This window comes from Microtus pennsylvanicus, chromosome 9 (genome assembly GCF_037038515.1).
Source record: "Microtus pennsylvanicus isolate mMicPen1 chromosome 9, mMicPen1.hap1, whole genome shotgun sequence".
NCBI lineage: Eukaryota > Metazoa > Chordata > Mammalia > Rodentia > Cricetidae > Microtus > Microtus pennsylvanicus.
Window position 1 is genome coordinate 36,385,584 of NC_134587.1, and position 25,351 is coordinate 36,410,934.

Consider the following 25,351-nt stretch of genomic DNA (forward strand, 5'->3'; position numbering starts at 1 on the left):
GCCAGTGAGTGGTGGATGCTGCAGACTTCCTCTGTAGCAAGTTTCCACCCTCAGGCGAATGCATATTGAACTGATGTAAAAGTATTGTTCATTCCATTTTGTTCCTGATCATCATGGAACTAGTGTCCTGTGAGGGGAAACTAGCTGTGATAGCCATGGTTCATAAGAAACATGGCTTTCCGACATGCATGCCTCCCTGGTTGTGACAATAAGCAAAAATCATTCTCTGAAGGAGATTGATTTTTCTGTCCTAGGAATCAGCAAGAATCTGTCTCCCTTTCTCTATCAATCTTTACTGTGCAATTATCCAGATTCAACTTGAAAATAGTATGATTTATTTTAACTTTACAAGACCAACAGCATTAGATCTCAGTGCCATAGAAAATTTCAGTGACCTGCTTTATTTTCTGCTTTCCTGAGAAACAGCATAGGTCTCCTGTATAATGACAACATACAGTATTGTTTTTTTTTTTTGTGCTATCGTTTCTTTTAACATAGTGTCTTCTCTTTCAAATCCGTCTGAGTTGATGCATTTGACAGGTTTTCAGTCTTTAAATAAGTTTCTAAGCATCCTGTTTTATACATAGACTATGCTTTCCTAATATTTCATCTTTGATTGGCACTTTGTTTGATTTCCTGTTTTGACAACTATGAATAGTGTTTCAGGAAACATAGGAGTTCAGATGCTGCTGCTATACTGTGGTTATTTCCATCCTTGGATATATATGTATAGTAGGATCATTGACTCATATGATAGTTCTATTTATCATTGTTGAAAACTTCTCATAATATTTTCTATAAAGATTGGAGTAACAATAAATAAGTATTCCCTTTTATGTATATGTTGGCTCGAAATTGTTATCTATTGATTTTTCTTGATAGTTATTCATTATATGGTATTCTTGCTAGTCAAGATTGTATAGTGTTTCGTATTGTTTTCGCCTTGTATTCTGCTGAGTCTTTCAAGCACTTTTTCATATTTTTGAATGTTTAGACATTTTCCTTTAGAAAATGTTAATTTAAACCGATTGGGTAGAATTCACTTTATTGTAATTTATTTGACATCTTTCGGAAACTTGTGATGTTGGCACTGACAGCTATGCAGTTTGTTCTTAGCACTCATCTGAGACATTCCATGACTTTGGGCATATTGCATTTTAAAAGATTCCATTTGGTAGTTAAAGAAAATGTTATTCATCTCAGTGGATATTTTAAAGTTTTTAGAAGATATTTCTTAATATTCCTGTGATTCTTTGATACTCTCATAGGGAATGCATGCTTTGTTAACTTTTGATTATGAAATCCCTGTAAATATGAATGCATTAATTGAAATTGATGGATAGTAGCATTTTTTACTACTTCTGAGATAGAACCTTTTCTTTTCTTATTGAATACATGTTACATGCTTATTCCTGGAAAGCATGAGAGAAGTTTGAGAAACAATAGGTAGATACAATACCCGACTACTAGTTAGGAAACACCAGGTCTAAAGAACTCAGTGAATGGATGAATTATTGTTCCTTGGTAACTAATAGACACTGTAACTCAGATCTTTCATACAGCACAGCACTGCTTTATGGTTCTAGATACCATTAGTAAGGTGATAAATTTTATGCATGATTAGTAATCTCTAGAAATATTTCTATAGACCTCTAACTACAGGCTTTAATCTTTATTCATAAGAAAATAGAAGTTGCCGAAGCGGATTCAAACCTTGTTATAATCACCGTTGTATTCCTCATGGCAAACTCTGTGATGGTGCAAATGATTGTGGCGATAACTCTGATGAACTGGATTGTAAAGGTAAATATTCTTACATAAGCTTGGAATATCAGACAATATGATAGATGTTTATTAAACTTTCACAAAGTTTGTCCCTGAGAAAATTGTGCTATGAAAACATCCGATGACATCTTTTACATATACTTTTGGAATAGAACTCTATTAAGAAAATTAACCCAGATTTGGGAGTATGAGAATCTCATGATCTCCTCCATCACATGTGAAATAAAAAATATTGATTCTGTGAGATCTGAGAGAGGATAGTTTTTGTCAGAGGATATCACCAAAGAGGAGAAAGCCTAAACAGTGAGTACAATGATACAGTTTGATTAAAGCAAGTATTTATTTTTCTAAATCAGTCAAAATGAATTGAATTTAAAAATTATGACAACTTTCTAGTGTCTATTATTTAGCTCATATTTAACTATTGTCCTTTCTTTAATTCTATTTTATCAATTGTTTTTATGATGTTTATGTCAGAATATTCTGTAAGCAGAATTTTCTGTCCCGCCATCCAGTTTCCAAATAATGACAAAGATTTATTAGTTATAAATGCCAAGAGCTTAGCCTTATTACTACCTAGTCTTACAAGTTAAATAACCCATTTCTTCCTCTTAACATCCTCTCAGTCTGGCTTTCCCAGCTAAACCCTTCCTTCCTAGCTATTAACTAGTTAGGTCTTTATTAAAACTATGAGAGCAACATATCTTCATGGTGCATTGAATATTCCACAGCAATATTCAATACTGAATTTATAGCTCTAAGAATTATTATCTTTGTTCTATTGTACCTACCATGTCATTTCCTAATGTATGGGTAAAATATTTACTACTAGTAATATTTATCTATTCATGTTTATACATGCCATATACTTCATGTTTCAAATATACTCAATGACTTCTAGTAAATTTATGTGATTTTGCATTCATTATAATCAATACATTTCAGAACATTTATCTGAGTTCCTAATTCTCATTTTCATTGCGCACCGCAATTTTGTCCTTTGTAAACATTTCACACAAATTAAGTCATACAGTGTACATAGTCCTTCATGTCCCGCTTCTTTCACTTAAGATATGTCTTTATGATTTATCCATGTTGTAAAATATGCCAACATATCATGAAACTTGTTTCTACTCTTCTTTTTCTTTCATTATTTTTTCATTATTGACCCTATAATATAATTACATCATTTCTCATTTCCTCCCTTCCAACCCTCCCAATATACTCCTCAAAGAGGTTTTTAAAATTTATGGCCCTTTTCCCACTAATTATTGTTCGTACATACAAATACACACACACACACATACACACACACACACACACATTCGTAAGTAAGTGTGTGTGTATTCCTAAGTAAAACCTTAACTGCATAATGTTACTCATAGGTATGTCTTAAGGACTAACCTTTGGACTTAGATACCAAGTTGGTGTACTATTTCGTGGGGGAAGACTGTTTATACCATTCTTAGCATTCCTTAGTTGCCTGTAGTTCTATGGCTTAAGTTGAAGCCTTATAGAATCTTGTTCTTCCTTATTGTATACTTCATTACTAATGCAATGAATACGTGGACAATTTTCCATTTGTCAGTTAGAGTAGCTTTCTAGTCAATCCACTTTAGTCCTGAATTGAATATACTTCATACATATTTCCCTGCCTATGATTTCCTAGTTTGTTTCTGTGTTAACAGGTTTATATTTCTCACATGCTTACTAGTGCAAATACTCAAATTATACTTTGAGCTCATATTGTTATTATCTCAATTTTATAATTGCAGTTTCTGCATCAGTTTCCTAAAAAATAAAACATAAAATTAAATTGAGTAAGATTATTAATATTATTTTGAATGGTAAATAATATTCAGAAAATACATACCCTATATAAAATGACATGTTAGTGTTGCCAGTTTTAAAATTTCTGACCAAAGGTGATCCTGAATGGAATACAAATATTTGTAGGTCAAATGACAATATGTCAGGCTAGTTAAACTCTGTACACAACAAGTGTTTCTAAAACGGTGTCCTTTTTAAAGTCTCTCGATTTGCTGAACACTTTTTAAGTAAAATACGCCAACCTAGACAAAGACACAAAATTATGACATAATATACATCTTCCTCTCAGGAAATTCACTGAAAAATTTAATCCCCACTGGTTCTTTCTATGTTTCCAGGGTATTATTATGGACATTGCTTTTTTAGGAATAGGATAAGCTCAGATTAATTTCCTCTGAAATTTGGCAATTTCAATGACCTGGAAGCCAGAGTTCCACTAGTAGATCTCAGATAAGAAGTATTGATTTTCAGACTCCATAAGGATAATAAGGAGAACATATCAGACAGTGTGAAGGACAGTTATTTTCAAATAATGAGTCAAAAGTACGTGCTAAATTTTAAAAATTAAGCATAAAAGTCTAAGTATATTGGAGGCACAGAGGAAAAATCCTCTTAAGAATATTTTATTAGGAAAGCCCAATCACTCAGCATTTTAAGTGTTGCAGAGAAAGCAAGATGACAGACTTGAGTTACAAGTGCCAATTTATCTTGGTGAATCAGAGGTCATTTATTGATTACACTGAGGAAAGAAAGCTTAATGAAGTCATAGGAGAATCAGATCAAAAATGAAATAAGACAGAAGAGTGATCAGTAAGAGATTATTGATAGTGAATAGAGAAACTTTTTTAAAATATTGAAGGAAAAGGAAATGTATGAATTAGAGTTGAGATGAAATGGCTCCGAGGAACTAAAGAATTGAGGAAATGTGTGCAAAAGGCTCAGGAGATTCAGGGACGTCATCCAAAGCCTAGCAGCTTGCAGGAAAGCCTTCTACTCTATTGTCATCTCAGGTTCAAAGGAAGGCGATCCAATGTTTTTTCAAAGTAAGTTATTTCATATTTCCTATTAAAGTTTAAAAACAATAAAAATTATAAGACATTGAAAGTAGACAGAGGGAAATTGATAAACATTTAAAAGGAGGAAGGAATGAAAATGAACTTAAACTAAGGAATGGGTACTATCAATGTGGTAGCTTCAAGCAGGAGTGAATGAATGCATTCCATCAGGTTGCTGGTAAAAATAAGAAAACAGAGCTTGAAGAGACTAAACAAAAGTTTATGGAAAATCTGTATCAAAAATTTTTTTTTTCTCAAAAGAAGCCAACTGAACTTAATGCAGCTCTGTTAGTTAAGGATTTATTGCTGAGAAGAGGCATTATGACCACAGCACCTCTTATAAAGTATCATGTTTAATCTGGGCTGGTTTAGAGACAAGATATCTATTCCATTATCACCATGGGAAACATGGTGGCATGCCGGCAGACACAGGGCTGGAGTGATCGCTGAGAGTTCTACATCTGGATTCAAATGTACAAGATGTGCAAAAATCACTGGGTGTCATTTGATCACCTGAGACCTTAAAGGTACCCCTAGTGACACACTTCTTCCAACAAGGCCATATCTACATCATTAAATCTATGTATACTTCCTGAAGCCCCTTTCCTCCTCCAATTGTGTATTTTGTATTTTTTCTTGCTCAGTTTTTTTTTCATTTTCACTATAAATTTACAAAAGGTGAACACTAAGAACCATATGACGGAGTCAATTTTAAGCTGTTTTGAAATTTCCTCTGCTGATGCAACTAGCCTAAAACTTTTCATTTAGCCTCAGGCAGATGTCTTGGACAAGGTAAAAATGCAGTCGCATTCTTAACTAAAGTAACAAGAACAGTCTCTAGGCCAAATACTTAAATTCTTCTCTGAAACTTCTTAAGCCAGACCTCTAAGTTTAAAATCACCTTAAGCACCACTGTCTCCATATTCCTACCAGAATGGCCAATTAAGCCCCATGTAAAGCATTCCTCTGATTTTCTAACTCAAACTCCCAAAGCTCACATGTTTCCAACTTAAAATATGTTCTACCTATTGCAACAAAATCCCATTCCTGGGTGTCTGTCTGAGACAGGGTTTAATTGCTGTGAAGAGACCTCATAACCACATCAACACTTATCAAGGAAAGCATTTATTTGAGACTGGCTTACTGTTCAGAGGTTAAGTCCATTACTGTCATGGTAGGAAGCATGGCAGAATGCATGCAGACACAGTGTTGGAGAGGTAACTGATGATTCTACGTCTAGATCCACAAGCAGCAGAATTAGAATGTCGTACTGGTTGTGGCTTAACATCTGAGAACTCAAAGGCACTCTGGGTGATAAAAGTCCTTTAATAAGGCAACACCTCCTGACAGTACCAATCCCCATGGGTCTATGGAAATTATTTTTATTGAAAACACCACAGCTACTATGTGTTTTCTTGAGAAAAGTAGTTTTGTCTTAAAATTGCAATAAACTGTGTCTACTTAATGATAGTGTATTTGTGAAATTGTGGTGCATTTAAAGAAGGAAATCATAAATATAGATGAAATACACTATATCTAATTATATCTACAATAGTGACTACCACAACAGTGCACATTAAAAAGAAGTATTGTCCTTCTGTTAAAAACTTTACCATCTCATTTACAGTCTTGGTCACAAAACTGTATTGAGAATTAGGTTTTGGTAATAATTTTTTTGTAATAATAGAAGAAACTTCATATCAGTTGGATACCTTAATTCAAATAAAGCAACATTCCTGACTTTTTTTTTTACATTATAGTAAAAATAGATATTTGAAATTAAAGTTCCTTTAAACATGGACTCAAACTCATTGTTAAGTTTTAGAAATTAATGTGTTTATGCAAGTTGAGTAATTCTTATTTTAAACAAACAGGTTGCTTTTTTAAGAAAAAATTACTTATCACAGTTTGATTTTTGTCTCAGCTGTGATTGTTAACATAACTTTTCTCTTAGGTACCTAGCAAACCACAGAAGAATCTTGCTAACCGCATTTCATATAACTATTGATTCAGCTGTGAGTTTAACAAACTGCTCCCTCACTGCCTAGGATAAAATATGAAGAATCAGCGGGAGATAACACGGTTATCTGTCCAAGTCTTCTGATCATTTGTCTCCCAAGAGCCAGTACAAACCTAGAATGTCCTAACTGCACATATAAACACTTGCTAATATCACTGTTGAAAAATACATTTCAGGTTTGGCCAGACATTCTTGGTAGTGTTACAGTGGCACAAACATTATGGGAGTAACAAACCACTTTCTGATTGAATTTAAGGCACACTCCACTGTAAAAATCTACAACTGCACCAGCGTCAAGGTGTTGAACTTGCTGCTCTATGGGTCATCGACCCTAAAAAAGAACCTACTTTTTTTTTCTTTAGTTTGTTAAACAGACATAATATGAATTGACTTTTAATAATTTTTATATCCATAGTTATTACATTGGTCAACACTCATCAGAGAAGTTTCTTCTTGAAGTAGGTGGTGATTAACACAGAAACTCACATCTGGCAAAGGTGTAGAGAATAAGAAAGTGTTGAGTAGACATCTCTATCACACCTTCTCCTATTACTCGGGCATCCTGATAGAAAAGGGGATGAAAAGATATTAAAAGTCAGAATTGGTCGGTGACTACAAAGAAACAATGTTTTTCTAACATAGCACTCCAGATTAACATATGAACTCACAATGCCTGTAAAAGCATGTATAAGACCTGTGCTAGCTCTGACCAAATAATACGCTAACATGGAGAGGGATCTGGGTATAGAATCCCATTCAGTGCAAAGGTGCAGTTGATAGCTCCTAGGGAAGTAGGGTTAGTGATTTTTAAGGATGCAGTCTCTAGTGAGTTGGTCACTCTCTAGAAAATGCTATGGGCACAGGCTGTATTTATGGGGTAAAAGTAAGAGGACATAAAATCGGGTAGTAGCAACGTGGAGATGAATCTAGAAAATATTGAGGGAAGGGTTCAGGTGGAGCTCAGGAAACCCATAGAACAGGAGGAGAAGGATTGTACAAGCCAAAGAGGTTGAGTATTCCAGGAGAACACAGCCCACAAAATCAACTAAGCAGGGCTCAGAAGATGCTTCACAGAGACTGAAGCATCAATTATGGAGCTTGCATGGCTTGATGCTAGGCTCTCTGCATACATCCTGTGGTTGTTTAGCTTGAAGTTCTTTGGATTTCTGAAAGTAAACATGGGGCCTTTCTGTATCTGTCTCTGTTGCCTCCTCCTGTGACTCTTTCTCTCCTATTGGGCTTCCTGGTCCAGTCTTGATGTGAGGATTTATGCCTAATTTTATTGCATCTTGTTATTACATGTTTGTTTGAAATCACTGGAAGGTCTGCTCTTTTCTGAAGAGAAATGGGGAGCAGTAGTTCTGGGGGACGGAATAAGTAGTGAGGTACCAAGAAAAGGGGAAGGAGAAGAGATTGCAGTTATGATGTATTATATGAGAATAATCCATTTTGAAAAAGATCAAAATAGATTGCACAAAATTTTCAAAGAACTAATAAAATGAGGAAAAATACAAGCAAGATATTAAAGGATATAATTAGATATGCAAAGTTAGGCCTCTTGGGAAAACTTGTAACTCTAGTTATTCAGGCAGTTGAGGCAGGAGGATTATAAGTTTCCATTCTATTTATGCTACAGTTTAAGAACAGTTTCACAAGTTAGCAAGATCCTGTTTCAAAATGAAGAGTAAATACATCTCAGAAGGCTTGCCTTGCTTGAATAAAACCCGAGTCTGGATTCTCAGGGCTAGGGAAAACAAAAACAAAGTAAAAATAATCAACTTAAAAGCTGAGATCTGAGTAAGCATTGGTTAGAGGTGAAGGTAAAGCTATTTGCATGCTGTTGACATTTTTACATGTTATTGATCTGTAGTGGTTATTACTACCCTCTTACTGTAACTCTAATCCACAACAGCACAGTGCCAATGCATGTTAGAATGATTTGCTTTGCTTTTCTTCTCTTGTAAACAGAGAGGAAAATCCCTGAATCTTCATCACTCTTTTATTTACCATCCCTGTAAAGCTTTTCCTTTCATTACGAAGAGATTAGACCTCAAGAAGCCTCACAAAGCTTGTCATTTAATCTCCCTCTTATTGTTGTGTGACAGGTTGAGTGACTTGATCTGGACAGGAAGGACATCAAGTGCCACCATGTTGAGATGAGCGTAAATTGCTTCCCTTGGGAAGGACATCAGTGTCCCTGGGCCACTAGAACACTTTCAGGTGGACTAGAGCACCAGGGATTCAGAGACTTCCTAAAGGAGAGATGAAGGCTGCCTGATTTTTCTATTTGTTTTGTCTTCATTTTCAAAAGTGCTCAGAAAAATATTGAAAGACTCCACCACCACCACCAATATATATACACATCCATAACTCAAAAGCAAATTAAGAGCCCTTCTATGTTTGCACACCTTGAAAACTTAAGCAGTTATGGAATAATTAAATAGAAAGTAAACAAATTAGAATTACTACAGAAAAATTAAAGTCATTTGTGTTTAAATCCCCATGTCAGATTCTTTAGCTGCAGACAGCATGGAAAGCAAGAGAGAATCAACTTTAGTTATTTGTAAGAATTATCCCATGAACCACAGAAAGACCTATTGATTTTATGTCTTTTTAATCTCATAAAGTATTTTAATTGACAAAATAAAAAGGAAAGTGGAAGAAAAAAACAAGAAAACTGTATTGAAGAATCAGTGGCTTTGATTTTCATCATACTGCTCTCTTTGATCCACTGTCCCTGTCAGAACATATTTTGTGGTATCTCATTTCTATTCCCAGTGTGATATGGTTGTATTCTTACTAGTGTTCTATAGACTAATGACTTCTGTTGGACTATCTGGAGAGAAAAGCTGAATATGTCACACTTGGCCTATCTTTATTTGAACCAAATTGTTTTCTTTTCTCTCTTATTCAAGACTTTTAGTCCAGGGACAAATATCAGACAACTTTCTTTTTCACCTGTTAAATTAGAAATTTCAGTATTTCTCACTCAGAAACCACCCTAAGAATGTAATTGAAGCAACATATAGTGGGTTTTGATTTTTCTTTCCCAAAATTGAAATTCATTTGCTTATTGTATGGCTTGAATGAGATACTGTGAACATTCATAGGCATTTCAATATTTGTTACCAGTTGGTGGTCCTGTTCTATCAAGCTTAGGCAGTGTGGTCTTCTTGGAGGAAGTAGGTCACTAGAGGTTTAATGATTACTGCTTTGCGTTTGCTCTGTTTCCTGTTTGTGCTTTGAGCTGTAAGCTCTTAGCATCTGCTCTTGCTGCCATCCTTGCAGCTTCCTGCCACAATCTTTGGCCACAATGCATGTTTATCCCTCTGGAAACGTAAGCCAAATGAGCTCTTGCTTCTAGAAGTTGCCTTTGCTATGTGTTATTACAGAAGTGGAAAAGAAAACAATTTAAGGGTGTAACGAACTTACTATTATTTGCATGTTACAATAGTTTATCATCATTATGACTAACATACCTGACAAAGCAGCTTTTAAAAGCTTTCTGTTGGCTCATAATCTCAAATGCCATGCTCTTGGATCCATGTTTTTAGACCACAGTGAAGCAGTATAACATGGTTGTGGCATAATCTACTTGGGACTGCTTACCTCATAGTGAAGAGTGGGAGGTACTTCTAACTTTTAGTGGCACAACCCACTAAACTACTTCCATCTATACTACACCTCCTACATAATGCTGGAAATCATCTGTTTAACACAAGAGTTCTTCTTTGACTACTAATGTAGAAGTCATAATCTCCTACAACCATCTTGACACAAACAGAATGCTGTAGCCATATTACAAAGTTCCATTTCTTTCTCGTTCATCTCTGCTTAACCTTCCTGTGCCTCTCAAACTCTATAACTAGTCACAAAATCAGTGAAGACGTGTGTCCAGAGGATGATCCATTGCACTTCACAGCTATTCTCTTTTAATGACAGTTCATTCATATGCCCAGGATTTACTAACCCTATTTTGTGATTTGAATGAGACCAGTTTTTACAGGCTCATATATTTGAATAAATGGTCCCTAACTGATAGAATTATTTGGAAAAAATTAGGAGATTGGCCTTGTTGCGGGGGATTTATCACTTCCGGTAGGCTTTGAGGCCTTAAAATCCCATGCTATTTCCAGTTCGCTTTCTCTCTCTCTCTCTCTTTTGCTGCCTCATGATTGTGTCTTATATGTGAGTTCTCAGCGACTGTTCCCGCACCATGCTTGCTTGCCTGCCTTCCTGTAGCCATTCTTAATGCAAGGAAGAAATGAATCCCTATGTCTTCTACACTCAACCCCACTCTCCTGAGCATCTGCGTATCACTGATTGCACTCCCTCACTGTTCTCTAAAAACTTTTAGTTCACAGTTGTGTTTGCTTTTAAGATATTTAGGAGGTTTTCTTTTTAGTTTTATTTTCACTACAGAACCAAAACTGCTTGGCATCTTTCATGGATTCCATGTTTAAATCATATTTATATGTACCTTTGTAGGCTTTCTTATAGCTGCAGTATTATTTCACAAAGAAATGCATCCTGTTTGCTTAACAAAGAGACTGTAAGAAATCATTTGGAGTATAGTTAAAGAAAGACTGATTGGGAAAGTAATAAAGTAAAAATGATTATCTTGTGTACTTCCAGTATGATGTATTTACTATTTCTACTGAAAGAAAACTGAATATGAAATGAAATAGAATGGTATATTATAAATTCTTTTTAGGGCATACAAATTATTTTTCCCTTTGTGGAGCAATGCATTTATCTCTTCTGATAATGGCATTATCTCTTTCGCATGTTAAGTTGTTATTTTTAATGAAGAAGCAGTGAAGCAATTTTAATCACCAATTGTAAATAAAACATTTATTCTAATCATCATTTAAACAAATAAGTATGCAATTTCAAGATACAATTAAATATAATAAGAACAGTGTGTTATGAAATACAAATGACATACATACCCCTGAGGAAAATTTGCATATTTTAAAATAGTTTTAAACCATTTTCAATTGATATAATTTGTTTATAATTAAATAGGCACTTTATAATATCAATGCAAGTAAAGGCTGCATAATCACAAAGTCCTTTATGTTACTCACTGATATCATCTGTCTGTGGAAGTTAAAGTCGGAATAAAAATCACACTTAGATGACTCTAACATACACAGCATACTATACACCTGTTTACAACATATTGCTGAAAATTATTACATTTTAATGAATGTGTAAGCAACCTAGAAATAAATGTATAATTAAAAATAATGTATTACTTAAAACCTGTATATAAGAAAATTAACACACTGAAGCATATTTTTTTTATCTAATCTGAGGAAATTCTAAAGTCAAACTTCTGTCACAGCAATAGGGAGACATAACACATATGTTTGTTACTGTGTGTAATCTGTATTTGCTATGATACACACTACCAACATGGTTGAACAGTTGTGTGTTCAAGCATCCACAGCATGAACCATTGCCAAGATGGCTTTATCAGTGGTAATTGTCAGTTGTCCATGAGGATTAAATAAAAGAAACCCAGTACCCACTTCTCTCTCCCCACTCCCGCTTATGCCTGTTTCTTTAACCTAAGGATTTTCCCTGTAGGCATGCAATCATACAGTTGCTTCTGCTCATGATTTTAACTATATGAGATGGGAGGGGAAAGGATTTTCATTGCAATTTTAATGCCATCTCAGTGCTGGGTCCATATAATCAGAATGAACAAGACCTAACTCGTTCTTGAATGGAACCTATACCAGAGGTCTCCAAAGTACACGAACTGGCAATTACAAATTGGTATGAAGAAATCCACATTTAAGACAGAATTACATACTAGTAGAGGAGACATATTGGGGTGAAGGCTGGAGGGCCAGGGTGTCACTTTAGACATATAGATCAAACATTGAACTAAAATAAAATTGCATAAATTGATGAAAGTTCTCCAAATATAAAGCAGAGGTAATTTTCAATCTCTTCTATCCACTGACCTCTTTATTGTGGTTTCTATAGTATCAACCTGCTCCACAGTTGAGTTTCGCTGTGCAGATGGAACTTGCATTCCAAGATCAGCACGATGCAACCAACACATGGACTGCGCAGATGCTTCAGACGAAAAGGACTGCAGTAAGGATTGCTACTACCTTTTGTTTGTTCATGGCTGAACACCTGTTGGCGTTGAATTGAACACTGTCCAACTTTTTCTTGAACTTCTTCCAGAATTGATATGTAATTAACCCTGTTTTGTAGCATAATTTTGTATTTACTTTCTTGACGATGTTAAGTTTTCTCGTCTCCGTGACCTAGGTAGAAGTCTCATAAATTTTGGCAAATGTGATTTTAATTTCATTTTTATTCATACCCTTCTAGATAATACAGACTGCACACATTTCTATAAACTTGGAGTGAAATCTAAAGGATTCATAAGCTGTAACTCGACTTCACTGTGTGTTCTGCCAAGCTGGATCTGTGATGGGTCTAATGACTGTGGAGACTATTCGGATGAGTTAAAGTGCCCAGGTAATTTCCGCAAGAAAAAAAAATTCTTGTCTTGAAGATTTAATAGCTACTTAAGGAATGAATGGATGAATTAGATATAGAGCAGGAATAGCTATCTTCTTCTAAATATGCCACTTGATCTCTCCAAATGAATTACAAACTGGTGCATAGGACATATATACTAATTTTGTATCATATTGTTTAACATTTAGCTCCTCATTGGTACTTTCAAAATTGATGATTAAGATATTAAGTTTTATCGTCTATAAAGCTTCACCAGGAAATTAACAAAACTTAAACAACCTTTTAAAGGATAAACAGAAGAAAGACAGTTGTTATTACTACCTTACTTTGTGATACCCAGCTGATGATTTTGTTAGGGTACTGCCGTTCATTCAGCTTTGGACATGGTGGGGAGGGGAGCTATTTTTTTATCGGTTCGTAGTTGGACAGAAACATTTATATATCCTCCTTAACCATCTCTGCTTGACATATCTTCTCTAAAGAACATCATTTAGCTTTTTAGAAAATGACTTCTGTAATAGCGATGATAGCTTCTAGTTAAGGACAATGAAACTAAATAAAGTCATGCAACATGTTCACAAAAATAATTGGAAGTGGATACATGGTTAAGAGGGTATCACTTAATATGTCCTTAAACAGCTGTTTGCCTACCTCACCATACTAACACTCACTTGAATTCAGGTTTTGTTAACATTTAAAGTTTTTCAAGATGTTTTGAGAAGTGGTAATTTTGGCTATTCACACAATTTCTGTAAACACAGACTCTGAAAAAACTTCTCTTTATAAGAGGTCACAATTAATCACTTAGTAAGATCCTAACTTTTCTACTAAAAGAAGTATAAAGCTAAAATGTTGATTTTACTTAAGGCCTTTGTTTTTTTTTTTTTTTACATCTCCCTCTACTCCCTCCAACTCAATTGTCCTCCACAATTCCCATCCAAATTCTATAACCTCTTGCCCTCTAAACATTTCATACAAATGCAAACACACACGTATGTATATCTAAAAATAAATACAACTATCTGTGTCTATTTAGTGTTACTATTTATAGGTCCTTAGGGCTGAACACTTGGTTCTGTTCAACCAAATAGGGAGATAATCTCTGTAGAAAATTGACTCTTCTTCTTCTAGTGTTATTTATTACCTGTAGTTCTCCATCTAAGAGTAGGGTTATTTTTCTTTTTTTTTTCAGAACCATTTTTGTACAATATATTTTGATCAAGTGCTTCCTCCATCTGCTTTCAATCCATCCCACTTTTTTACCTGGCCAACTTTGTGTTCTGTTTTTGTCTCCTTCTCTTAAAAAACAAAAACATATTAAAGCAAATCAAGAAACAGACACACAAATTATGAAAGTAAAAATTAAAACAAATAAACACAGGACAGATGAAAGAAAAATTATAAAAGCAATTAAAAATTAAACAAATTCAAAAAATTACTATTGAGTTCCTTTTGTTTTGTTGGCAAACTATTCATGGACATCAGATCTGGCCTGGCGTGGTATATACAACCAGTGTGTTTCATTTGAAGAAAAATGATTTTTCATTTGCCATTGGATATCAAGTGTAGATATCTTCTGGGTTAAGGATGGGTATGCCCAAGGATAGTATAGCATGGTCCTGAGATAGATGGATATCTAATTTTCTGAGAACCCACCATAGTGAATTCCATAGTGGCTGTATTAGTTTGCTTTTCCACCAAGAATGGAGGGGTATTCCAATTGCTCTATCCCCAACAACATGGACTATCATGCTTTTTTCTTTTTTAATCTTATTTATTCTGACAGGTGTAATATGGAATCTCAAAGTAGTTTTGATTTAAATTTCCTTGATGTTTAAGGATGGTGAATATTTCTTTAAATATTTCTCAGTCATTTGAAATGTACCTCATTTTTAATAGGAATAGTTGATCTGATGATGTCTTGAGTTCCTTATGTATTCTGGATATTAGTGCTCTTTTGAATGTGGAGTTGCTAAAAATCGTTTCCTATACTATAGGCTGCCATTTTTCTTATTGACAGTGTCCTTGGCCTTACAGAAGCTTCTCATTGTAATGAGATCCCATTTATTGATTGTTGTACTTGCATCCTGTGCTATTGCTATTCCCTTCAGAAACTTGTCTCCTGTGCCAATGAGTACAGTGTGTCTGATTTGTGTTGAGGCCTTTGATCCCTTGACCTTGAGTTTAATGCAGGGTGATATATATATATATATATATATATATATATATATATATATATATATTTGCATTCTTCTACATGCTGACATCCAGTTAGAGCAGCAACATTTGTTAAGGATGCTTTATTTTTTCCATTGTGTATCTCTGGCTTCTTTTCCAAAAATCAGGTGTCTGTAGGTATATAGATAAATGTCTGAACCTTCGATTCAATTCTATTAATTAACTTGTGTATATTTAAGCCAATTTCCTCTGTTTCTTTTAGTTCTGTATTATACCTTGAAATCGGGGATGATTATACCCCCAAAAGTTCTTTTATAGTTCAGGTGTGTCTTTGCTATTCTGTTTTGCTTCTTTGTTTTGTTATTGCTTTTCAATATGAAGTTCAGTGTTGTCTTTAAAGATTTGTTTTGGAATTTTGATGGGGATTGAGTGGAATCTACATTTCTTTTGGTAAGATGGCCATCGTTAGTATGTTAGTGCTAAGAATTCATGAACATGAGGAAATCTTTCCATCTTCTGATATCTTCTTCAAAGACTCAAGTATTTTGTCATACAAGTCTTTCACGTGCTTGGTTAGCATTACATCAAGGTATTTTATATTATTTCTGGCTATTGTGAAAGCTGTTGTTTGCTAGATCTTTCTCAATCCTTTGTCATTGTTTATGGGGAGTGGTTACTTATTTCTATTTTTATTTTTTTTTAGTTAATTTTGTATCCAGTCATTTCACTAAAAGTATTTATCTGCTCTAGAAATTCCTTGGTAGAATTTTTGGGGGTTGATTATGTATACTAACATATCATAGAAAAATAACAATACATTGACTTCTTCCTTTCCAATTATATCCACTTAATCTTCTTTAGTTGTCTTATTGTTCCCACAAAATCTTCAAATACTATATCAAATAAATACATGGAAAGTGGATAATCTTATCTTGTTCCTGGTTTTAGTGGAATTTCTTTAGTTTCTCTCTATTTAAATTGATGTTGGTTATTGGCTTACTTTAAAATGTCTTTTTTATATTTAGGTGGGTACCTTGTATCCATAATCTATTCAAGACTTTCACCATGAGTGGATGTTGGATTTTGTCAAAGGATTTTTCAGGATCTAATGAAATGATAATTTTTTTGTTTCTTTTCCTTTCAGTTTTTTTATATGATGGATTACATTGACTGTTTTGTTTGTTTAACCATCCCCGAATCTCTGTGATGAAGTTTAGTTGATTATGTGAATGATATTCTTGATGTGTTCTTAGATTCAGTTTGCCAGTATTTTATTGAATATTTTTACATATTTATTTATGAGGAAAATTGGTCTGTAATTCTCTTTCTATGTTGAGTCTTTGTGTGGTTTAGATATCAGTGTTACTGTGGGCCTCATAAAATGAACTTGGTCTTTCCATTTCTATTTTGTGGAATAAATTGAAGTGGAATAGCTAAGATTTTCTTTGGAAGTCTTGTAGTAAAAGACTTTTAATGACTGCTTCTATTTTCTTTGATGTTTTAGGTCCATCTAGATTTTTTTTTAAATTTTGATTCAACTGGCAAGTGAAATCTCTCAAGAAAATTGTCCATTTCTTTTAGATTTTTTCAATTTTGGGGAAGATAGTTGTCTAATGTATGACCTAATGATTCTCTGGATTTCCTCAGAGTCAGTTGTTATGCCTCCCCTTTTCATTTCTGACTTCATTAATTTGAATAATCTTTCTGTGTCTTTTAGTTAGTTTAGATAAGGGTTTGTGTATCTTGTAGATTTCTCAAAGGACCGACTCTTTGTCTCATTGATTCTTTGTATTGCTCCCTTTACTTCTATTTTTATTGATTTGAAACCTCAATTTGAGTATTTCCATCTGTGGATAAGTGGAAAAGTCACTTCCTCTGTTCTAGAGAGTGTAGGTGTGCTGTTAAGTTGCTGATATGTGATCTGTCCAGTTATTTTGATGTAGGCACTTAGTGTTATAAATTTTCCTCTTACTACTGCTTTCAATGTATCCGATAAGTTTGGATATGTTGCATATTCATTTTCATTGAGTCCTAGGAAATTATTTTTTTTATATTTCTGTCTTGTCTCCCCAGTCATTCAGTAGAAACCTGTTGAGTTTCCATGAATTTATAGGATTTGTTGTTTCTGATATTGTTGAAATTCAGTTTCAAACCATGGTGGTGTTGAAAATTTTGCTTGATATAGTAATCTGTACTGGCCACTCCGGTCTCTTAGAGTCTGCATGTCATCTCTTGAGTACCTTTTGATTTTAGAGTCTTCATTGAGAAGTTGAGTTTAATTCTTATAGGTCTGCCTTTATAAGTTACTTTGCCTTTTCCCTTGCAGTTTTTTAATGTTCTTTCTTTGTTCTGTAAGTTTAATGCTTTGACAACTATGTGATGCAAGAACTTTCTTTTCTGTTCCAACATATTTGATGTATTCCTAGCTTCTTATACCTTTATTGGCATGTCTTTTCAGTTAGAGAAACTTTCTTCTATGATTTTGTTAAAAATATTTTCTGGGTTTTTGATCTGGAATTCTTTTTCTGTTCCTATTATTCTAAGGTTTGATTTTGTCATAGTGGCCCACATTTCTTGGATGTTTTCTCTCAGGAAAAATTTAGATTATTATTTTTCTTCGAACAATGTATCTGTTCCTTCTATAATATCTTTTAAGTCTTCCATCTCTTGTTAACTGTTGGTGAAACGTTCTTCTGTAGTTTCTGTTCAAATTCCTAAATGTTTCATTTCCAGGATCCCAGCAGTCTGTGTTTTCTTTAGTGGTTTCATTTTCAATTTTAGGTCTTCAACAGTTTTATTTATTTCCGTCAACTATTTGATTGCTTGCTTATTTTTGTTTTCTTTAGGGAACTTATTCATTTCTGTTTTCCTGTATTTCCTTAAGGGATTAATTCACTCCTTTAAGGACCTCTATCGTCTTCATAATGTTGACTTTAAGGTTGTTTCCTTTGGCTTCCTCTGTGATGGAATATTGATATAGTATGAAAGCTGTGCTCTAATGGTAACACATTGCTCTGGCTGTTGTTAACTCTGTCCTTAAGATAGCATTTAAGGATCTGTTTTGGAGTCATTTCTAGGTGTTTAATTCTGGGTTTGTCTTTTTTGAGTGGTTGTTTTGTTCCTTGGATTCTGTATTCTCTTGGGACTTTCAAAGAGTGTGATAACTATTTGTTGCCTGGTTTTTCTGGCCTCTTGCCTGGCATGTTCACAGGAAATGTGTGATTTTGTCAGATGTGAGATCCAGTGACCAGTCAGGAAGGGAGGTAAGGTAACAATAGTCTGTGGTATCCATTGGAAGTATGACTGTGGGGAGAGAGGTTGTAGATGTTATCTTACTGAAGCACTAGGAACAAACCTGAGGGATTGGACCTGAGATGCAATGTGTGTGTGTGTGTGTGTGTGTGTGTGTGTGTGTGTGTGTGTAAGAGAGGAAGAAAGAGAGAGAGAGAGAGAGAGAGAGAGAGAGAGAGAGAGAGAGAGAGAGGAGAGAGAGAGAAGAGAAAAAGAGAAAGAGACCTGAGAAGGTCTGTAGGAAGAATGAATTAATATTTTTAAAAGATTAGGTAAAATCCTTATTGTTTTGGTTTCATCAATCTTTGTGTCAAAATTACTAATCTAAAGTTCTATTTAGAGTGAAACATTCTTTCTCTCACTATATCTGCAGTCAATTTTGAAAGTATGTTCAAGAGATTATTACATAATAATTATTAAACTAGTGTTTCTTTTCTTTTATAAGATTATTCTGTTCTAAGATTAACACATTATTTTAAATGTTATCTTACAATGCTAGTAGAGTTTCACACTAGGTAAAAAATGCAGGATGCTCATATAGACAATGGCAGGTGGACAGGGAGTGTAGGAGTGCAGGCAGTGGTAGGTGGACAGGAAGTGTAGGATTGCAGGCAGTGGCAGGTGGATGGATAGTGTAGGGTTGCAGTGTGCAAAGCTGCACGTGTCACATGATCTATATATCATTGCAGCAAATGTAATGTGTAAAATAATTTTGTCATATTGGTGAGTTCACTAAAATGTGTTTACAAAAAGTAAAGGATAATTTTGAATTTCAATTATTAACAATCAATACAATTGTTAAAGTAGTTGCAGGGATCTATTTCTGAAGGATTATGGGGAAGACACATCTCAATTTATCTGAACCAAGGCTACAAGGGGATAAATAGGCTCGATTTTGGGGAAGAACCTATAGAATATTCTATGTTCTATGAAATTTATGTACTACTTCAATATTTTGAAAAAAATCAGAACATAATAAATAATTTTACATACAGAATACTTTTTGTATTGTGATAATTTAGAAGATATATGATTAATATTAATTAAATGTTAATTTATAGGTCTCATAATTATATATCCACTTGCTCTTCATCAGTCAGATAATGTTTAAAATTCTATTGCACAATTTTTCTTCCTTAAAACTGAGAATATTGCCTAATTCCTACCAAGAGATACTCAAGAAAGAACAATAGAGACACTAAATCCACCTCCCCTATTTTAAGTCAAGAGACATGCTGTTTAATACACTTTTGTGATAAACACAGAACTCATTTCCAACACAAGTATGATTTCTGTCTTTATTCACTTTTGAGAAAATTAAGTTATTTCCATTTTTTTTTACTTTTACAATTGAATGATTCATCGAATTGATTCAATGAGTATTCCAGTATTTCCCTCAACTACTTTTTCCAGTTCTACGTCAGTCTTGGATTGAATTTATAGTTAAGTCTATGGAAAGGGTGTCCTTCATGATTGGCGATGAGTTCTTATTCTTGGGTCATTGTAACCTTGGCCTTCTTCAGGACTTGGGGTAATTTGTTCTGTATTTTCTGGTTTGTCTCTTCCATCTCAGGTGTTATTAATATTGTATCTTCAAACATTGCCAAAGCGTCAGATTAATTTAACGTATTTGACATTGCATTCTATGTTTTATCATAGTTCAAAACAAACACAAATGTGAAGAGAATTATTTTGGTTGTCCTAGTGGAAGATGCATTTTGAATACCTGGGTGTGTGATGGTCAGAAGGACTGTGACGATGGGCTGGATGAACTCCACTGTGGTAAGCCTCCACACTGCTTTCTTGTATGAGCTACACACATTACTATCATATTCGAGTACCCTGACTAAGTACTTGATGCACAACATTGTTAATAGACTATAAATGTAAACACAGACAATTATAACAAAGCCTAACAACCTTTCTCCCAGACTTGTCATACAATTTTATATTTAAAATAATAGTTATCAACATTAGTCTTAACGTGGTAGCTTCATTTTTGACCGATTTATTTAAGTTCCTGTTAATATAGTTACATTTGGTTATGAGAAAAAGTCTTCAAAAATACCGACTTATTCTTAGAAATTAAATAATGGTTTTACATTTTGATTTAATTTGTGCATGATTTGAAGTAATACACTCAAGCATTGGTTTCTTCAAGGACTTTCCCCTGTCTCACTATTTCATTATTTGTGTGTGTGTGTAAAGTTCATTTGTATTGGGAAGAAAAGGAAGCATTTAAAATTTCATTTTATAAAATTTGTAATTTTGTGATTTTGTATGAGAAGAACAAGCCCCTTTTATTATAACACAAACACACTGTGTTGAATGAAGTTAGAAAAAGGTTAAAAAAGAATCCTTAGTAAAATGTCAAACTCTCCTTAATGTAAATTCCATGGGGAAACAATGAAGTATTCTCTTTGTAATTAAGATTCTGCATATCTTCACATTAGAGCCAGACTCTGCTCCGGAAAAAAAATATTTCAGAATTAGTCTATGTTAATTCATAATCTCTAAACCGGGAACTATTAAATGATTAAATTTTCTTAAATTATGTTTTTCTTCAAATAAAATTGCCTAAATTTCCTTTGTTTTCCTGGTCATCCAAGAAAATCTTTGAAAGCAAAATACACAACTTAAAATATTTCTTTTGAATCAAAGCCTGTGATAGTTCATTTTCTTGCTGATATAAACAATTTAAGGTAGGAAGTGAGTGTTGGGGTTTACGGATAGATAGGTTATAGTCTATCATGACAGAGAAGGCATGGCCATAGGAACAGGAGGTGGCTTGTAACACACTCAAAGAGCAGAGAACAATGAATAGCAGACTTAACTCACTTTCTGCTTTGGAGTGTGCCCTAGACCCTGTCCCACGTTTATGGTAGGGCTTCACACCCAAGTGGATCTATTCACAATAACCTTTGACAGATACGTCTAGAGAGTTGTTTCTTCTGTGATTATTAATTTCTCCAAACTGATAAGAAGATCACCAACCACAAAGCAAAGTCAAAATGATATTTTAATTTAAAAAATATTATGCTTTGGATGATTACATTGAGGAGGATTTCATTTGAGTTTGTCACTTGAAATAGTGTGCTACCTGCAGAAAGGACAGAGTTAAAAATGTCTAATCTAGTATTAAACAACAGCCATATTTCTAATGAATTTTTTAGTTCTTACTCAAAAATTCCAAACTCCATCACTTTCAGACAATGCAATGAAAGTATCAACATGTGAACTTTTTAAAAGGACAGTGCTATTGTCAGACTAGAACGTCACTTCTCAAATCTTCTTTGGAAACAAGTATTTGATGGTGATGTCTTCTTTATAATGCAGGTTTTTCTCCTAGTTAGAGATGGAGTAAAAAAAAAAAGAACATACCACTTTTTACATCTGGAGTATTAATTTTAGTTGGATGATTGAAGATTTTCTTAACGGAGTACAGCCAAGAATCACTAGCTAAGAGACAAGCCCTGTAACAAGTGTGCTGTAGAGACAGGGCTGTGCAAGCTGGAACCACAGGATTTTGCAGGCTGTTGTCAGCCTTCATTTCAAGTCAGCATAGAGAGTATTAACTGGATTTACTTTCTTATAGAGTGGTTGATTTTTAGAAAACCTGTAGAAAGAGTCTAAGAAAAACCTTTTGTTACAGTGCAATCTATTTTAAGATGATCTTAATTATAATCAATTAACCTTTGTCAACTATGTATGTTAACTAGATGCCACGTTATGTCTGACACATGTTTATATTGTGGAATGTTCAAATAAGGGTAAAAATCTCTATTTCCTCAATTATTTATCTTTTTAATAGAATTCTTTTTGTAAAGCGTTTTTTAAAAAATATATTATTGTTTGTGATTGCATTATTGTCAAAAGATCACTGGCACTTATTTTCCTAGTGTTTCCTCCTAAAATAATCATGTTTGTTTTCTAGATTCTTCTTGCTCTTGGAACCAATTTGCTTGTTCTGTACAAAAATGCATTTCTAAACACTGGATCTGTGATGGGGAGGATGACTGTGGAGATAGCTTCGATGAGAGCGACAGCATTTGTGGTGAGCAGCTTCCTTTGTGGGCTCCAATAATATTTTTCCTATGAAGTTTTACGTAGTGTGTACATTTAATCATTGTGAAGCACACATATAGCATGTCTGTTTTTTCTAATGTATTAAACAACATCATATTTTTATTTATATGTATTTGATTTTGTTCTTTTCATATGTACTCTTGCTATTTTTTCATTTTTTTTTGATTTGTTGAAGTTTGCATTGTTACTGAGTATGCAGTCAATTTTAGAGAAAGTTCCATGAGGTGCTGAGAAGAATTCTTTGGATTTTGGATGAAATATTCTGTAGATGTCTGTTAAGTCCATTTGAGTCATGACATCTGTTAATTCATTTATTTCTCCTCTAAGTTTCTGTCTGGTTGACCTATTCATTGGGGAGGGTGGGGTGTTGAAGTCTCCTATTTTAGTGTGTTGTGATTAATATGTGATTTAAGTTTTAGTAATGTTTCTTTTATATATGTGGATGCTCTTGTATTTGGGGCATAGATGTTCAGGATAGAGATGTTAACTTGATGGAGTTTTTTCTATGATGAGTATATAGTGTTCTTCTCCATCTCTTCTGATTGATTTTAGTTTGAAGTCTACTTTTTTAGATATTAGGATAGCTACACTCACTTGTTTCTTAGTTCTATTTGATTGGAAAATCTTTTCCTAAACCTTTATTCTGAGGTAAAGTATGTGTCTGAGATCGAGGTGTGTTCTTGTATACAGCAGAAGGATGGATCCTGTTTTTGTATCGATTCTCTAAGTCTGTGTCTTTTTATTTATTGATATTAAGAAATATTACTGACCAGTGATTGTTAATTCCTGCTATTTTGGGGGAGTAGAGCTTGTGCATTTCCCTTCTTTGGGGTTTGCTGGTGTGAGGTTTTCTGTTGCCTGTGTTTTTGTGGGTGCAGTTTCTTCTTAGGGTTGGAGTATTCCTTCTAGTACTTTCTGTAGGGCTGGATTTATGGATAGGCATTGTTTAAATCTGGTTTTGTCATGGAATATCTAGTTTTCTCCATTGATGGTTATTGAAAACATTGCTGGGTATAATAGTCTGGGCTTGCAACCATGGTCTCTTAGTGTCTGCAGAACATCTGTTACAGACCTTCTGGCTTTCATGGTTTCTACTGAGAAGTTGAGTATAATTCTGATAGGTCTGTCTTTATATGTTATTTGGCTTTTTTTTTTTACTTTGCAGCTCTTAATATTTTTTCTTTTTTCTGTATGATTTGGGTTTTGAATATTATATGGTAAGGGAACATTTTTTGGTTCAGTCTATTTGGTTGTTTTGTAAGTTTCTTGTACCTTCATAGTGATATCCTTCTTTAGGTTAGGAAAGTTTTTGCTATGATTTTGCTGAATATATTTTCTGTGTCTTTGAGCTTGAGTGGTTCTTTTTCTTGTAGCCTTATTATTCTTAGATTTGGTCTTTTCATGGATTTTCTGGATGTTTTGTGTTAAGAATTTTTGGGATTCAGTGTTTTCTTTGACCAATGCATCTATTTCCTCTATAGTATCTTCAACACATGAGATGCTATCTTCCATCTCTTGTATTCTGTTGGTTATGCTTCTCTCTGTAGTTCCTGTTCTTTTACCCAGATTTTTCATTTCCATTATTCCCTCAGTTTGTGTTTCTTCATTGCCTCTATTTCAGTCTTTAATTCTTGGCCTGTTTGAACTGTTAATTTCACTTGTTTCATTGTTTTTTCTTGGTTATCTTTAAGAAATTTATTGATTTTTTTCCATTTGTTTGTTTGTTTTTTCTTAATTTCTTTAAGAGAATTTTTCATTTCATCTTTGAAGTTTCCACCATCTTCATAAATTTACATTTAAAATAATTTTCTTCTGATTATTTTGGGTTAAGATAATCAAGTTTTCCTGTTGTATGACCACTGGAATCTGGAGTTACCATGCTGTTTTTTAAGTTGTTAAGTGAATTCTTGCATTGGCACCTATCCATCTCTCCCTCCAACTTTTGGTGGCATTATCTTTGCCTCTTGGTCCAATCCTTGCAGTTGCTTTCTGCGTTTTGGGGAACTGTTCTTGCTTTGCTCTGTACTGTTGCTGTCTGTGTCTTAGGGAGACATTGAGGTTTCTCTTGGCCTGCTTTCTTGGTCCCCTCTCTTGGTCTGCATTCTTGGTTTGCTCTCTTGATCCATTCTGTGCAGACACAGCCTGTGCTTGGGAGTTTCTCTCTTAGTCCTTTCTTTGGACAGTCTGTGCTTCAGAGTTCCTCTGAGGTTGCGGGGGCATAGAAGGGTGCGGGCAGATTGGGACTTGTAGCTTACAGGGTCCGATCAACAGGACAGTGGTGTTGGAGCAGCCTACCTACAGGAAGCTTACCTGCTTTCTGACTAGAGAAATTGAGGCAGGTGGGGGAGGTCCCCGTGGTTTTGCCCCTAGATGGAGGACCTAGAGAGTGGGGTGCCCAGGTAGACATTGATTGGCATATTTAGACAAAATAATCATGCTTCATGACATATGTTCACATTACTTAGTTGACTCCTGAAAGTTAGTATAGATTTTCACTATCATCGAGCACCTATGTTGTATGTTCATTTTGTAATAAAGCATTGACACCTCATTGTTTTAATTTGTAAATAAAGAAATTCAGCAAATTTATACAGTT

The 25,351-nt window shown here is 34.3% G+C and overlaps 1 protein-coding gene across 1 annotated transcript in view; it reads left to right on the top strand.

Annotated features, from left to right (window-relative positions):
- Lrp1b (LDL receptor related protein 1B) overlaps positions 1 to 25,351 on the top strand; it is a 1,720,116-nt gene that overhangs the window by 1,464,421 nt on the left and 230,344 nt on the right. Inside the window, exons 47-51 of the mRNA XM_075985306.1 lie at positions 1,684 to 1,803; positions 12,691 to 12,804; positions 13,048 to 13,197; positions 20,329 to 20,451; positions 22,604 to 22,723. Coding sequence (XP_075841421.1) covers positions 1,684 to 1,803; positions 12,691 to 12,804; positions 13,048 to 13,197; positions 20,329 to 20,451; positions 22,604 to 22,723 — 627 coding nt within the window. The remainder of the gene's footprint in view (positions 1 to 1,683; positions 1,804 to 12,690; positions 12,805 to 13,047; positions 13,198 to 20,328; positions 20,452 to 22,603; positions 22,724 to 25,351) is intronic.